This window comes from Cotesia typhae, unplaced genomic scaffold (genome assembly GCF_013202065.1).
Source record: "Cotesia typhae breed Kobodo isofemale line unplaced genomic scaffold, CoteBio_Ctyphae contig_44, whole genome shotgun sequence".
Lineage (NCBI taxonomy): Eukaryota > Metazoa > Arthropoda > Insecta > Hymenoptera > Braconidae > Cotesia > Cotesia typhae.
Genome location: NW_027423753.1, coordinates 4,777,449 through 4,792,458, shown reverse-complemented (window position 1 = coordinate 4,792,458; position 15,010 = coordinate 4,777,449). Strand labels below are relative to the sequence as shown.

The 15,010-nt window shown below is 30.1% G+C and overlaps 3 protein-coding genes across 17 annotated transcripts in view; 2 read left to right on the top strand and 1 right to left on the bottom strand.

Moving 5' to 3' along the window:
- The first annotated feature begins 152 nt into the window (after window positions 1–152).
- LOC141529150 (tyrosine-protein phosphatase non-receptor type 1) lies at window positions 153–8,037 on the top strand. 4 transcript variants are annotated; one of them, XM_074245595.1, is made up of 10 exons: window positions 153–579; window positions 713–833; window positions 1,963–2,124; window positions 2,213–2,472; window positions 2,952–3,177; window positions 3,256–3,408; window positions 3,545–3,716; window positions 5,057–5,240; window positions 5,517–5,659; window positions 7,771–8,037. In XM_074245595.1, exons 2-10 carry the CDS (start codon window positions 744–746, stop codon window positions 7,881–7,883), a joined length of 1,503 nt encoding a protein of 500 aa, XP_074101696.1. In that variant the 5' UTR covers window positions 153–579; window positions 713–743; the 3' UTR covers window positions 7,884–8,037. The 4 variants fall into 4 exon arrangements, with proteins under 4 accessions (XP_074101696.1, XP_074101698.1, XP_074101697.1 ...); XM_074245597.1 differs by having other exon boundaries at window positions 155–579; window positions 5,517–5,627; XM_074245596.1 differs by having other exon boundaries at window positions 156–579; window positions 3,256–3,405.
- A 151-nt stretch (window positions 8,038–8,188) lies between these two features.
- LOC141529151 (uncharacterized) lies at window positions 8,189–10,069 on the top strand. 5 transcript variants are annotated; one of them, XM_074245599.1, is made up of 3 exons: window positions 8,189–9,259; window positions 9,359–9,476; window positions 9,638–10,069. In XM_074245599.1, exons 1-3 carry the CDS (start codon window positions 8,351–8,353, stop codon window positions 9,970–9,972), a joined length of 1,362 nt encoding a protein of 453 aa, XP_074101700.1. In that variant the 5' UTR covers window positions 8,189–8,350; the 3' UTR covers window positions 9,973–10,069. The 5 variants fall into 5 exon arrangements, with proteins under 5 accessions (XP_074101700.1, XP_074101701.1, XP_074101705.1 ...); XM_074245600.1 differs by having other exon boundaries at window positions 9,690–9,870; XM_074245604.1 differs by having other exon boundaries at window positions 9,667–9,756.
- Window positions 10,058–15,010, bottom strand: part of LOC141529144 (serine/threonine-protein phosphatase 4 regulatory subunit 1) — a 93,360-nt gene continuing 88,407 nt past the window's right edge. For 7 of the 8 annotated variants that reach the window (XM_074245580.1, XM_074245584.1, XM_074245585.1 and 4 more), the window contains 3 exons: window positions 13,654–13,824; window positions 13,250–13,542; window positions 10,058–13,118 (listed from right to left, as the gene is read on the bottom strand). In XM_074245580.1, coding sequence (XP_074101681.1) covers window positions 11,237–13,118; window positions 13,250–13,542; window positions 13,654–13,824 — 2,346 coding nt within the window. In that variant the 3' untranslated portion in view covers window positions 10,058–11,236. The remainder of the gene's footprint in view (window positions 13,119–13,249; window positions 13,543–13,653; window positions 13,825–15,010) is intronic. The other variant, XM_074245581.1, reaches the window with a different exon arrangement.

Genomic DNA, 15,010 nt, shown 5'->3' with positions numbered 1-15,010 from the left:
AGCGTCCATCAATCGATCAGCCAGGTTGTTCGCTTGCCTCCTCAGTTCAGCTGGACTGTAGTTCTCAAAACCTCCGTACCAAACACCCACTAGAGGGACTGGCGTCTCATTCTCAACGCACTCGATCTCCAGCGAGATTTGGAGCATTGTCAGCTTCTCAGCATTTTCGTTTTATAGCCTCAATACAGACACGTAAGTGTGTATAGTGTATGTTGCTGTGTTAATTAAAAAAAAATTACTGCAAGTGTAAGGATCGCTCCGTTTGACCGTTTCGAGTCAAAAAAGCTTTCCGAGGAGGAACCTCGACCACAAACAAAAACCCTAAAACAATTAATAATAGCAATTAAATTCTTCAGTCGGCTGGCAAGTGACAATTTCTTATGGCCAGAGGCCGAGTAAATCCTTGAAGTCGCTCCAAAAAAGCCCTCGGCACGGCTTTTTTTTTCTTGTTGCTTTATGTTTTATTATTTTTATTAAAAACTCACAGTTTCGGGTGTTACGTTACGATTGTTATAAATTCAGTCAAGCCCAAGTTAAAGACACACTTGTCTCACTTTATTGTGAGCTAATTAGCCCGAGGTAAATGGCTTATAACAAAGAGAACAATTTATCTAGTTTACAATATATATATATATATATATATACACATATACACAGATAAATGTTCGTTGACATTCTAATATTGTTATTTTTTTTTTTTTTTTATCCTCAGTAACAATTTATCGAGATTGTAATCAGCCAGGATGACTTCAGAGACAAGGGACGCTGTCAGCAATGTTGAGACTGAGTTTTTGGAGATTAATTCCAAAGGAGCGTGGGCTATTTTATATCAGGTATAAAATTTATAACAGGATTTTCAAACGAATAATTGAGCTGATTATCAAAAAGGTATCTTTTCATATTTTAAAAAAGCAATTTTTTGAACTTTTAAATATTAATTACATCGAGAATTATAAAGATTCCTAAATGAAAATCGAATTGTAGCTTCATAACCGATAGCACTTTATAGCTAAATTAAATTAAAAAAGTTCGATAAAAATATTTAGAATTGAAGATACCCAGTTTTTTGTCTCGATTAATTAAAAATAAAAAGATACCCTTTTGAAAATCAGCTCCTCAATTTTAAAATAATAAATATTACATATTTAGTTGCTGAAGAAATAATTAATCAACTAAACGGCAAACATGAATCAAAATTTAATTAAATTTTCTTTCATCACTTATTCATTTTTTTTTATCAGGATTTATTTTCATTATAAATATTTACTCTAATTATAAACAATTTTATTAACTGGATTTACTAGTAGAAAATTAGATAGAAGCTATTTTAATCTAATTCTGTAATCTTGAGTGTATAATCTGATTGTCAGGAATCCAATTATAGGTCAACAACAAATTGGATTTAACAATAAACTAATAAATCAATTATTGTTTTAGATTTTTATTTAAACAAATGTTGGTAAACAGTAACTAACTTCAAGAATAAATAAAATTAAAATAATAATTATAATAAAACTATTTTATACTCTAGATGATTAATAAATCGTAAATAATACGACATCAACTGGTTAATTACACTCAAGTATATTTTTAGCCTTTGTAATACCGTTAATTCCAATGACTCATAAATAATTTACAAAACAGGGGAAATATAATGAATGAAAATAATTGTTAACTTTTATTAAATTACGTAGATTATTTTAACACAGTTGACTTTATTTTTAAGTATGTCCGGTTGCGTGGGTGTTAATAATATATGATTGTAATAATTGAATATATAATACACTAGTGTACTGTTGTTAGTTGATGTTTTTTTTTTTTTTTTATTTATTTATTTATTTATTTTTTTTTTTTTTTTTGAGAAACTAAACAATGACTTATTTATATTCATATATTTGCGAATTATATGTGCTTTAATTTAACATTTTATGAGGGTGAATAATTAATGTTTATTTATTTCAGCAAATTCGCAATGAGTCAAGTAATTTTGATTACTCGTGCAATGAGTCCAAGAAACTGCAAAATAAAAATCTTAATCGGTACAGAGACGTTGCGCCTTATGATCATACAAGAGTTGTTTTACAAAGAGGCTCTTGCGATTATATTAATGCAAATCTTGTTAAGGTAATTTATTAATTTATAAATATTTAGTAATAATAATAATAAACAATAATTTTTTTAGTTAAATGAGACTAATAAAATTTTTTAATAGATGGAAAAAGCAAACCGACAATATATATTGACTCAAGGACCATTGCCATACACAGCTGGACACTTTTGGTTGATGGTTTGGGAGCAAAATTCAAAGGGTATTCTCATGCTGAATAAAGTTATCGAAAAGGAGCAAGTTAAGTGCCATCAGTACTGGCCCCTCGGTGAATCTAACAGCTCTATGACATTTCCCGACGTTAATTTAAAAGTGGAATTTGTTAAACGGATCGAAACTTCTCACTATACTACTAGTACACTGAGGTAATTCTTGAAATTCAATTATTTCATACCAATAGGGTTGTAGAGGAGCGTCTCTCTAAACAACCACCATTATTAGATTACGATATTTTAACTTTTTATTGACTTTTTAAATTAATCTAACTAAATTTAATATACTCTGAAAAAAATTATTTAATTCACCTTGAAATCACATTAATTATTTAATTTATCATATAATGAAATAGATATTTAAACCTATAAAAAATAATTACTCGTAATGTCAATTAACTAGAAGTTAATAAGATATTGGGAAATCTATCTCGACCCCACTGATCTCAGTATTCAATTATTTCGCGATAATCACAGTTGACATTTATGACAATTACATAATACTTAATAATCACAATGGTCTTGGATTTATAAATATATATATTTTTATTTATTATCATGGTATTTATAAATAATTTTTTATGTATCATTATTAATAGTTGTTATTGATGAATTTGTATTTATATTTTCAGATTAACCGATTTAGATTCTATGAAAAGCAGAGAAATTTTACATTTTCACTACATTACATGGCCCGATTTCGGAGTCCCTCAGAGTCCCGTGGCATTTTTACGGTTCTTAGTTGATGTCAGAAAATCTGGCGCTCTTGACTCAAATGTTGGGCCACCAATTGTTCATTGCTCCGCTGGAATCGGACGTTCCGGAACATTTTGTCTCGTTGACACTTGTCTTATTTTGGTTAGTAATTGATTAAATTTATATTAATTTGTCAAATTTATTGATAAAAAAATAAATAATTACAATTATTTATAATAGATCGAGAAAAATGGATTAAATTCAGTAAATGTAAAAGAAGTTTTGTTAGAAATGAGACGGTCTCGTATGGGGCTTATTCAAACACCCGATCAACTTCGGTTTTCATATGCAGCAATAATCGAAGGAGCCAAACAACTGCCTTCCAATAACGTGGTAATAAATACCAATTTACAGTAGTATATTGCTTTTTCTTAATAAATTAATCGACATATTTAAAAGCTTTGTACTACTGTATGATTTAAAAATAATTTGATTTTTATTAATCAAGTTTTAATTTATTTGGTTACAGAATTTGGACGATAGTATTGAAATAATAAATCACTACGATGTCGTGAATAATGATATCATGAATTCATCTCAAGAAGAAGATGATGAACCACCACCGTTACCTCCTCCTCGAGGCGATAGTCTTACAAGAAGTATGATGTCTGATTTGACACCCAGTCCTGTCTCTGAAAATGGTAATTTTTTTTTACTTTTGTTCCTATTATTATTTCCTCGGGAATAATAATTTAATGACAAAAAAAAGGCTATTCGGCATCCGCCAAGATGGAAGGTAGATTTCATATAATCCATAATGTTAATATAATAACAATATTATAGATAATTATTATCCCTCAAGTCCATAAGAAAAGTGTGTGGCTTTAGTTATTGATACAATATTGAAAATTATAAATAACAAATCATTTTAACTTTCCAATTCAGAGACTTTTAACTTGAATGAGAAATGATTGGAGTTGTCGTGTTATATAATGTGCTTGTTTGAAACTGATTTAGATAAAATTCAGCTTCTTACATTTTTGTTGTAATTATTGAAAAGTAAATTAATTATAGGTGAAATTAAAGAAAATTTCATGAGCTTTGAAATGAAATGCAGAGAAACGAGCTATAATTTTTCAATGAAAAGTTATTCCCTAATAAAGTCACCAAACACGTGATTTTTAAAATTTTCGAAAATTTCAAATGGCTGCTATTTTTAAACAATTGATCGATTTAGCTCATTATTGAACTCATTCAAGCTAATTGTCTCCACAATAAGTCTACCAAGTTTTATGAAGATTCATTAACAATTGTGGGAGTCATTGTGTGCACAAGGTGCGCGTTATATTACATAAATATATAGTAGGGTGTGCCAAAATATAACTTCCGTGAAGAACTTTTTAAAATTGGAATTTTGAGTTCCACTTTTAACAAGGGCTGTGTTTTGGCATTTCCTGAGATATTTTGGGGGGAGAGGATTTATTTGATTTTTATATAATTTTTAACAACAGATTTAATTGGGCACTTCCCGCCAAATTTTGAATTTTCAGCGGAAATGCCTAAACTAAGCTTCTACTAAAAAATTCTATGAAAATTAAATAAATCCTCCCCCCCCCCCCCAAGTATCTCAAGAAATTTTTAAATCAAGTAAATAATTTTGAAGAATTTCATCTTTTTGGTTTGAGATGAAAAATTCTTAAACTAAGAAATTTCACTTGGTTTAAGTACATTTTATTTAATTTAAGAAATTTTCGACTTGATTCAAGACAATGAGCTTCTTCAAAATTATTTTTTTGGTTCAAGAATTTTACTATTGATTCAAGTTAATTTTTTTTTCAGTGTAGATATATAAATTTTCAAACCAATGTCATTTTTAAGCCTTACTCGACTAAATAATTAATATTGTAACAAAATTTTATGTGATTTTTGACACAAGGGCCAATGCAATAGATAGATTTTATGAAATCTTCCTAAAATCTGCACTACGAAAATTATTATGTGATGAAATAAATAATTTAATCAAATTATTTTTATTACTTAGAAAATGGAACTGGTCCTCCAAATAAACCATTACCTATGGAACCACCGATATTAATCGATAATATTAATAAAATAACAACAAACTCAAATAATGTACATGAAAATAACGTTGATGCGGCAAGTGAAGAAGACAGTGAAAATTCATTATTTAAAGACACTTCTCTACATAATGATACATCAGACACGTAAGATATATTTATTTAAATCATATTAATTGCCAAAATAAAAAAGTACACTGTAAAAAATAACAGGTGTGATATTTCCTAGTAGACAATTAAATTTTTACAATCAAATCTAATATTATTGTTTGATCTTTGCAATATTTTACTCAGAATTTAAATTTGAAATAATTTATACCACACCAAAGAGTAGTAATTTATTACAGTGTTTATTTATGACGGTAATACTAGAAATGATATCAATGGTAATTATAATTGTAAAATGAAATTGAATAATTCTAGGAAAAATGAATTACGTCAACGTCATCAAGAGAAGAAAGATCGACTGGCGAAGCAGGTGCGGGAAATGAAACGTCGCCAACAGCAAACGGAAAATTGGCAAAATTTCAAGAGGTCAATATTCAAGCCCGTAACACTAGGCATAGGTACCGTAATAATCGGTGGGGGCGTTATCGCGGTTTGCGGCTATCTTTATTTACGTGGATAAATAGATTATCTTAAGGGATAACTATAAACTCATAACATAAGTAATACAATATTTTAAAATGAAATCAAGGCTACGTGGATCAAATTTTATCGAGCTTTTATTTAAAATAAATAAATAAGCTAATCAATTAATTAAATAATTGATTAATTGGTTAGTTGATAAATTGAAAAATAATTAAAATACAGACAAAAAGACCAATGGAGTTTCTTTGTGAGAAACCATACTTTTTTTTATTTACAAGCTGCTAAGTTATGATCCACGTTTTAATGAGAGGAGGGACTGATAAGAACGAAACAAATGGTATACTTGATAAAAATGATAATGATAACAATAGTGGTCATTAAGGGTGAGAAAAATGAAAAAGAAAATGATGAAAAAAAAAAAAAAAAAAAAGGGAATTTTACACATAAAGAAAAAAATTTTCGTATTTGTATTTTTGTATTGTGATCCATAACCGATGAGTCTGTAGAATATGTAGAGAATTATTTTCTGCAGTTGATTGATTATTTCTTCAAGTAATTTATGATACGATTTATAAAATAAGTGATTAAAGGATAAAGTGTTTTATGATGAAAGATTTAATAATTATTGATTAAAACTTGACGCGTTTACGCATATATATTTTTTATTTTATTTTTTTTTTTTTTTTTTTTTACATATGTATATTATATTATATTATACCGGTTTTATTAGGAATATTTTAAATGAACAAAATCGCGTTATTTCGCTTACTTGAATTTTATTTTTAAAAACCTAATCGTATTATTTAAAAAAAAAAAAATGGGAAACTATGAATTTGTATCGGCGGTATTTAAATAAACGATGAAATTAAATTTCTATAAAAATAAAAACATACAAAAATTATTAATAATTGTAGTCATTAGATAAAAATAGAGTGATAGTTATACTATAGATTTGGATAGTTACTTTTGTATCAACTCTTAGGCTGCGTATAAAAATGTTCCCCGATACGAGTAAAAATGAATAATTGAAAATAAATAATAAAGTAATGGTATAATCGCGTAGAGACTGATCTTACAGATAAAGGTAAAGAGTCATTTGTTTACTTGTTGATTGATAAATACAGAGGCTGTCCAACGACAAATGGGTCTTAAGTGACAATTAATTTTCGTGCTGCTCCCATAAATTGTAAAATTTATTCATAAATCAACATTCCGATGCCATAAAAGCTCACGGTGCTAAGCAGTGCTAAAATAATTACAATAATAATAATAATATTAATATTAATAATTATAAATAAGAAATTATATAACGCGGGGGATAAGTAATTTTAATATCTAAGTGTCTGATATAAAATACATTAGAAGAAAAAAAAAAAAAAAAAACTAAGAATTTTTTTCTACTTTGATTTACGAATAAATTTTTATAAAAATTTAAATGGATAATCTTGTTGCATTTTTAATTGAAGCTATTTTAAATAAAAATATTAAAATAGAAATGCAGTAAGTGCCTAAGGAAGTTTAAATTTAAAATTAAAAATACACAAAAAAAAAAAATAAGTAAATAAAAGAACAAGCGAATGATACAGAGCTGGTATGAATATTTATTATTTTAAAAAGAGTATTATGTATGTCGATTATTTTTAAATATTTTTGTATCCAGTTTACGTTTTCGTTTACTTAGTTTTAACAATATGTTGTAAAATTTATCCCCGTAGTCGCGTTTATTAGCGTTTCATTCCATTTTTTATTCATCAGTGGGTGAAGAAATTTATAAGTTTAAAAATGATAAAATAATTTGGGACGGCACGAATTTTTTTTTACACGTTAATAAAAAAAAAAAAAAAAATAAAATAAAATAAATAAATAAATAAAAAAAGAACAAATAATAAAAAAAATTTATAATTAACAAAAATTATTTTTAATAAAAATTTTATTCAACCCCCGCGGCAGAGAAGATTTAAATAATAATGATTTATTTCAGTCTTCTCAAATTATATTATATTTATATATTAAGTTAATAAATAAGTAAAAATAATTTGTATATTCATTCAAAAGAATTACTTTTTATCTAGTAAATTGATTTCAGATCAAAATGCGAAACAACGGAAGCAAGTGAAGTACAGGAGGAAGCTGAATCTACTTGATGATCAAAATAAAAAGAAGAATAAATTATTTTTTACGTTTAAAAATAAAAGTTAAAAATAATTATTACTACGTAAAATATATACGTAAAAATTTTTTTATCACTGGCAGCGAAGACGCCGGTGTATTTATTTAATAAAAAAAAAATTAATTAAATATTAAATATCTTAATGAATTAATAATAAACAAAATAAGTAATAAAATAGCAAAAGATTAATTTAATTTTCATCCTGCTTCTTCGCTACGCTATGTAAGCTCAGTATAAAACAAAAACTTTATAATTTTTAATTATTATTTATAAAAAAAAAAAAACAAAACAAAATTACATATATGCATAATGAAGTTATCTGGCCGATAGTCAATTATTAAATTAAATCAACGACGTTAATTGTCCAATTTTATATTTATTATTTATTAACATAAATTTTACAAGGATTAGATAGTAATTTAGTATTTAACAAAGGGATTATTTGATTAATGATATTCTTCGCATCGTTTTATCAGTGCGGCAACCGCGCTGGGTGATGGTGAAATCCTTCTCAAGGGCTTTCTTCCTCTGGATCTTTCTACCTCTGATGGTAGTCGCCTTGGTGGCCCAGCAGGTCGATTCTAAGGATCACCACCGAGGTCATCAGACACATCACCCTAAATGTCATCATGGTCACAAAAAATCAGTGCATTCGCAGGCGATACGGAACAAGAGATCCGAGCTGTCAACCGTCCAGCCTATCAGTAATTTTTTCGCCAATAAATCTTTGGCAAAATCCAGCTACGAGAAATCTCTGACAGACTTGGAGAAATTATTCGGGCCAATTCCTCAAGAGCTTCATGACCATATTCGGGTGAAGCGCAATAATTTTAACAATGTGAACTATCTATCATCCGGAGGATCATCAGCTTCTTCGGAGTATCTGAAGAAATTGGCAGATTCTTTTGCCGGGCCTGCTGAAGTTGAAAGTGATGAAGACAACTTGGACGAGCAATTGAAAAACGACAAACAGGTTGAGGATGTGAGAAGAAAACGGGAGGTAGATGAAGAAGAAATAACTAATTTCTTCTCGGAAAATTCGCCGGTGGTTAATTTGATCCGCACTAAGCGCTTCGGAGATCCGGACAAGAGAATTTACTTGAAGAGGAACCGAAGAAATAAAATTGAAAAGAATTTTAGTAACAAAAGTAATAAAGCGGTGAGATTGAAACGCAAGAACAAAAATAAGAGTGAAGTTAAGAAAAATTCTCAGGTGAAGAAAAGTATTAAAAAAAAAAATCATAAATCTAAATTAAAAGTAAAACGGTGCTCGAAAAATCATAAAAATAAAAAGAAACATGATAAAGATAAAGCGAGAGTTAAGAGACGTCCTGAAGAGTCTGGAGCCAGACCTCTGTCGTCGCTTGAAGAAATAAGAGACCTTGCTGCGAATCTTGTTTCAAAGGTTATTAACACTAGAGAGTATTAAAAATAAATAAATAGAAAGAGTAAGAAGAAATTTAATGAATAGTTGTATTAAGTTTTTTAAATAATTTATTTAAAGGTCGATGAGCTCGAAGGACCGATTAAGATTAATCGACGATCGGGTAGGAATCCTCATGGGTATGCATCCGGAATCAGCAATTCAAAACGCCACCGTATTCTAGGAGCCAGACACTCAGGTACGTTGCTAAAAAATATCTTGCTATATACTTAATTTTCTGTTTATTTTTTTTTTTACTGTTTAAATGGAAGGTTGTTAGTTAAATAAAAAAAAAAAAAAGGTAAATAATGTATATATATATATATATATATATATATATATATTTGGCATTGAAGATAGCTAGTAATTTGAGTGATTCACCCGGGAAGTTTAAAATCCGCCCGATCCACAGAAACAGAAGGAGAAGGAGAAGAAGGAAGAAAAAAAACAGACGGAAGATAAGGCGTATGTTAAATAGGAATAGAAAGAAATTCAAGTGCAAAAAACGGGGAATGGAAAATAAAAAATGGACACGTTGGACTGATTGGAGTAGCTGCTCAGTAACTTGTGGTAAGGGACGGCAAATACGCTGGCGTCATTGTCGACGTAATTGCAAAAATGCTGAAACGGAAATGGAGGAAAAAACTTGTCAATTACCAGCTTGTGCACCTGCTAGATTATTTGGTATATTCTAATTACCCACACTTATTCTTATTATATATTATTATTATTTTGATTTATTACTATTATTGTAGTTTTATATAAATAAATTTACAAAAATTTACTAATCAATATTAAGATTTATTTTTTGCATTGAGCTATCAAATACATCCTGTATTTTTATACACATTATCATTTGTTGTTATTTTTATTATCATTATTTATTAAATAAAAACAATGCGCAGAAAGTGTATTCACAATAATCGGTGCCAGTTGAGATAAAATATAATTACTTAAATGTAATTGTGAATACCAAACAATCAATTCATTATTGTTTATAATAATCATCATCATTTATTTTTGCTTCACTAATTGATTTTATTGTACAATCTGACAATTTTCATGTCACAAGGACAGGTGAAAATTACATTTATTTAATAATATTATACAATACAGGAATTTACAATCATTTAGGTTTAATCTTTCCTGTCCTGACATTTACCCGTCATACATACTTCATTACAAAATTCATTTTTCACAATTTAAAAAAAAAAATCATAATAATAAATGCGGGAGAAGTTTATTAAATGATCGGAAAAAAAAATTTATTTATTAATTTTAGATTAAACATTTTATTGGCTGTAGAAAATTAAGTGATAAAAATGCGGTGAAAAAATTAACTGACTGATACTACTCGAAACTTTATATAAAGCCTATAAAAATTTGAAAACTTATGTAAAGCTCATCTGTACTCAATAATATGCTATATAAATAAAAAGTCTACAAAACTTTATCAACAATTGACCAAACTCTGGCCAATACTACAATTTATAAATGTTTTTATTTAATTAATAATAGGCAGTACAAAATCGTAGCACTAATACATGTCGGACGATTTGGACAAAATATCACCAATTCGTTTTTTTATTTGAGCTTTTCAATACAAATGCTGATTATCATTATTAATATTAACTATTATTATTATTATATTTATAATCTCTTCGTTAACGAATTTACACTATCTACTCGGTTAAATTTAATAGTGAACAAAGAAATAATAATAATAATAATCATGCCTAGGCTCATTGCTTTCTTGTTAAAAACAAATTTATAATAATAAAAAAATGAAATATTTTTATCCATCATATTTAAAAACATATTAATTTTCAATAGAATGATTAATTAATTAAAAATACATGGACATAATAAATTCGGACGTGAAACTAAAATTTTTTTGATCCCCTAATTTCCATCCAACTGTCTTTCATTATCAACAGCGGTGATAGATCTAACTTCTGGTCACTTACAGGCCTGGTATTTTCCTACACTGCCGCCGGCAAGTGCTCTGACATCGCGATCGGGGTCCTTTCGAAAATTTCGCACCTTATCATTAATCTGTTTAACCTGCTCCTCACTGAGAATATTGCTTATATTAACAACTTGCGTGGTCAGAGTCCTTACAACAGCAAGTCTAACATTAGGCACAACATCTGTGGACAATTCTAAAAGAGACGGCAGCAATTCATTGGCAAATCTCTCGCCACTAATCGCGTCTTTGCTGATCAATGAGGCACAGAGTAATGCGAAGGTTTGTCTGCAAGTCCATCGACTTGAATTAGCAGTCAGCATCTCCTCCAGCTGTTGAATTATTGTCGTAACCAAAGTCTCGTCGCTGGACAGGTATGAAACTATCTGAGTAACAAGCTCCAGAGCCATTTGTCTTACAGCGGCAACTTTGTCCACCAGTAGAGGGAAAGACAAAGGTGCAATGTGTTTAGCAACATCCTGAGGGGTGTACAGTATCACTGCTTCGAGCAGACGGCAAGCAACTTCCTCACGAAATCGCCAGTTGCCATCGTTGTCGATCGACAGGAATGCCTGGAGACGCGGCAAGAAGTGACAGCGATCTGCCGGCTTGAGAACTTTTAAAAAGGTCGCCAAATGTTTGAGAGCACCTATTCTCACTTCATCCAAGTCTTTTATAAACCCGTCGTATATCGGAAGCAAATCTTGGGCCGCTAATTCTTCACCCAAAATAATCGCCACCTCGTGAATACTCGAAGCCATAGTGCGACGTACTTTGTACTCACGGGCGTCTGACAAATATCCGTACGCTGTTTTAAGCATAGGCCAGTTTTCTTTACCCAAAGTCAGCACGACAGCCGGAAAATAAAACGCGCAAAAACGAGGTATTTCAGCGCTGTTCCACTTCAAATTCCACCATGCCTCGGGATCTGCCATTGAAACGAATAAATTAATCAATTCCTGGGGTACAATTGTCTGGTGATTGTCATCAGACGAATGCAGTCTGATAAAACTACGCTGTTTGGCGTCAGCCGATGATTCACAATTGTTGTCATCTAATGATGTATTTGAAATACTTATAGTTTCATTCATCAAATTATTTTCTTCTGATGATTTATTTAAACTATTATTAACATTATTTATCTCATCTTTAACGTTATCTTCGACTTTACCTTGTTTATTATATTCATTTTCATTATCATCATCAATTTTATTATCCTGATCTTGATTGTCTTGATAGCTAAGATTTTTTTCAGTCTCCTGATTATTTTCATTCTTCATCTCCTTGCTGTCCTGGGCTAAATCAGTATTAATTTCATTGTTAGTAACACCTTCGACTGTGACTTCAACCTGCGTATTACTGTCAGAATTATTAACCAGCTCCGTTCTGTCGTCCACAGACTCTTTGGGTGATTTATCTTGATGCATTGAATTATCTTCAGCAGATGAATCATTGCTCGGTTGTATGAGATCACCGTCTAAAAGAGATAAATCCGGCGGCGGTATGTAGTAATAGAGAAATGAATTAAACTGATGATGTTCTTCGGGCACCAGGTCGTCATATACAGTGGGCTCATTCAAAGAAACCATACTGTTCCACAGGTTCTTCGATGACTCATTCAACAAAGAGTTGTCTTCTATACTCTGATGATGCTTCTGGTATTCGTCATACAATTTATTAAGCCCATCGACTTTCGAGGCTCTGTAGCCACTTCTTGATGTTCTGCGAGTTGTTACTGTTTTCGACTCAACAAACATGGAATTGCTACTATTTTTCGACCCAGAATTGTTCAACATTTCGTTGTCTTGCTCGTAGTCTTCATCAGATGATGATTTACAGGACATCGATGAATCAATCGAGCCGGCAAAAGATATCCTATTTAAAAAAAAATAAATATTGTCGGTTAATTTATCATATTGACAGATTCTAGTGACAGAGATAAGCGTAAAGAAAATGATAAAAAAAAAAAAAAAAAAAAAAAAAAAAAAAAAAAATGCTATACATACATGTTATACCTGAGCTCAGTACCATGCTGGTCTGTGAGTATAAGTTCCCCGTAGTGATTGTACGCGATTCCAGTAAATTTCTTAGCAAATGTCGATATAAAAGGGCCGAGCATTTGATAGGCTGACAGTCTAACCCACTTGGATTCATCTTCTAGGTGACTAGCTAATATATCAGACAAAGTTGTGCGTCGTAATTCTACTGGGACACAGCAGGCTATTGATACTATCACTTCTGCGCAAGATTTTCTTACTGTCCACACCGAGTCTTTGCATAAATTTACATACATCGGCAACTATAATGGTAATTTTTTTTTTTTTTTGTTAATCATAAAATTAACTTTTTATAAATAAAAAATTTTTTATTATTTAATTATATACATAATTAAAAATAAATAAAATCTTACCATTTTTTCATACATAGTTTCTTTAGTCATCGAGGTTGAAAATTCACCAAAATGTATCGCACATAATTTACGTATAAAAAAATTAACATCAGTGCATAGCGATAAGTAGCGCTCTAAAAAAAGTCTTTCAGCAGTCTCGGGATCAAGTAAGGACGCAACTTTGCTCATTCCCTGGGAAAAAAACAAAAAAACAAATATTTATAAATTAATAACTAGGTTTTTAAAATGTATACTTTTTCATAATAAAAGAATAAATTAATAAATTGATATTAATCGGATAGTTTCGCTTATCAAAGCTGGCTGTGATATGAGTAAAAATGAACCACATCACAACCTCTCTGATGGGCAAGACAGCCGATGAATCCTTTGCATGATGCTGATTGTAGGAACAAAAAATGTCGCGGTGAACGTGGGAAAAATAGTTGACTGTTGGTGACTGCTGGACGATTGCAGCAACACTTGATCAAGTGAGGAAGGTCGTTTCCTCTACTCGGAAATCAAAGTCGATCCATGTTGAAAGATCAACTGTTTCTTCAATTTTATACTCAAAGAGGCATTGCTGCTCTAGGTACAAGGATATATTCTGTTTCTGAACAGCTCTCTGCTTTCTGCTCTCTGCTGGCGGTAGCTAGGCTGTCGAGGGAAGGAGGCCGGTGCACCGGTTAGAGCCTTGAAGAACAAGCACAAACAACAAGGTCGTTCACCGGTAAAGCAATATCCCTATTCGGAACTGATCAGGATTAATTTTTCTATTAAGGTGATACTATAAAAAAGGTAAATAAATAAATAAATAACATAACATAAATTTAGACTTATATACTTATTCTTAGACTTTTAAAAACATTTTTCATTTATTTCAAATAATTTACTTTCTTGAAATTTGAATTATTGACACCGCGACGGTCATCAAAGCTGGCTGTGATATGATTCAACAAATGCATACAACAGCCACTCTGTGAGCGATGCAGCATCTAATTATTGTTTCTTCTTTTTTTTTATCTGAAATATTTAGTAGTAAAAATTCCAAAGTTTGTTGATAAAAACACCGATCCAATTTGTCAAAAATGGCTGTGATATGAACTTAAATAACTACACGTCACAACCAATTTGACGATTGGATCGCGTTCCTTGCCTGGTTAAATAAAATATACATCTGAAAAAAAAAAAAAAAAAAAAAAAAAAAAGGTTACTCTCTAGCAATATTTGTCAAAAATGATAATCACACTTTATATTTAATAATAATAAAAATAATAATAGTAACAGTAATTAATAATCCATGATTGCAAGCTAAAGGTTAATGGCTTGGTAGATCAATAGTAATTTTGTTGATACTGAAGATTGGTTTTACGAGCCGACC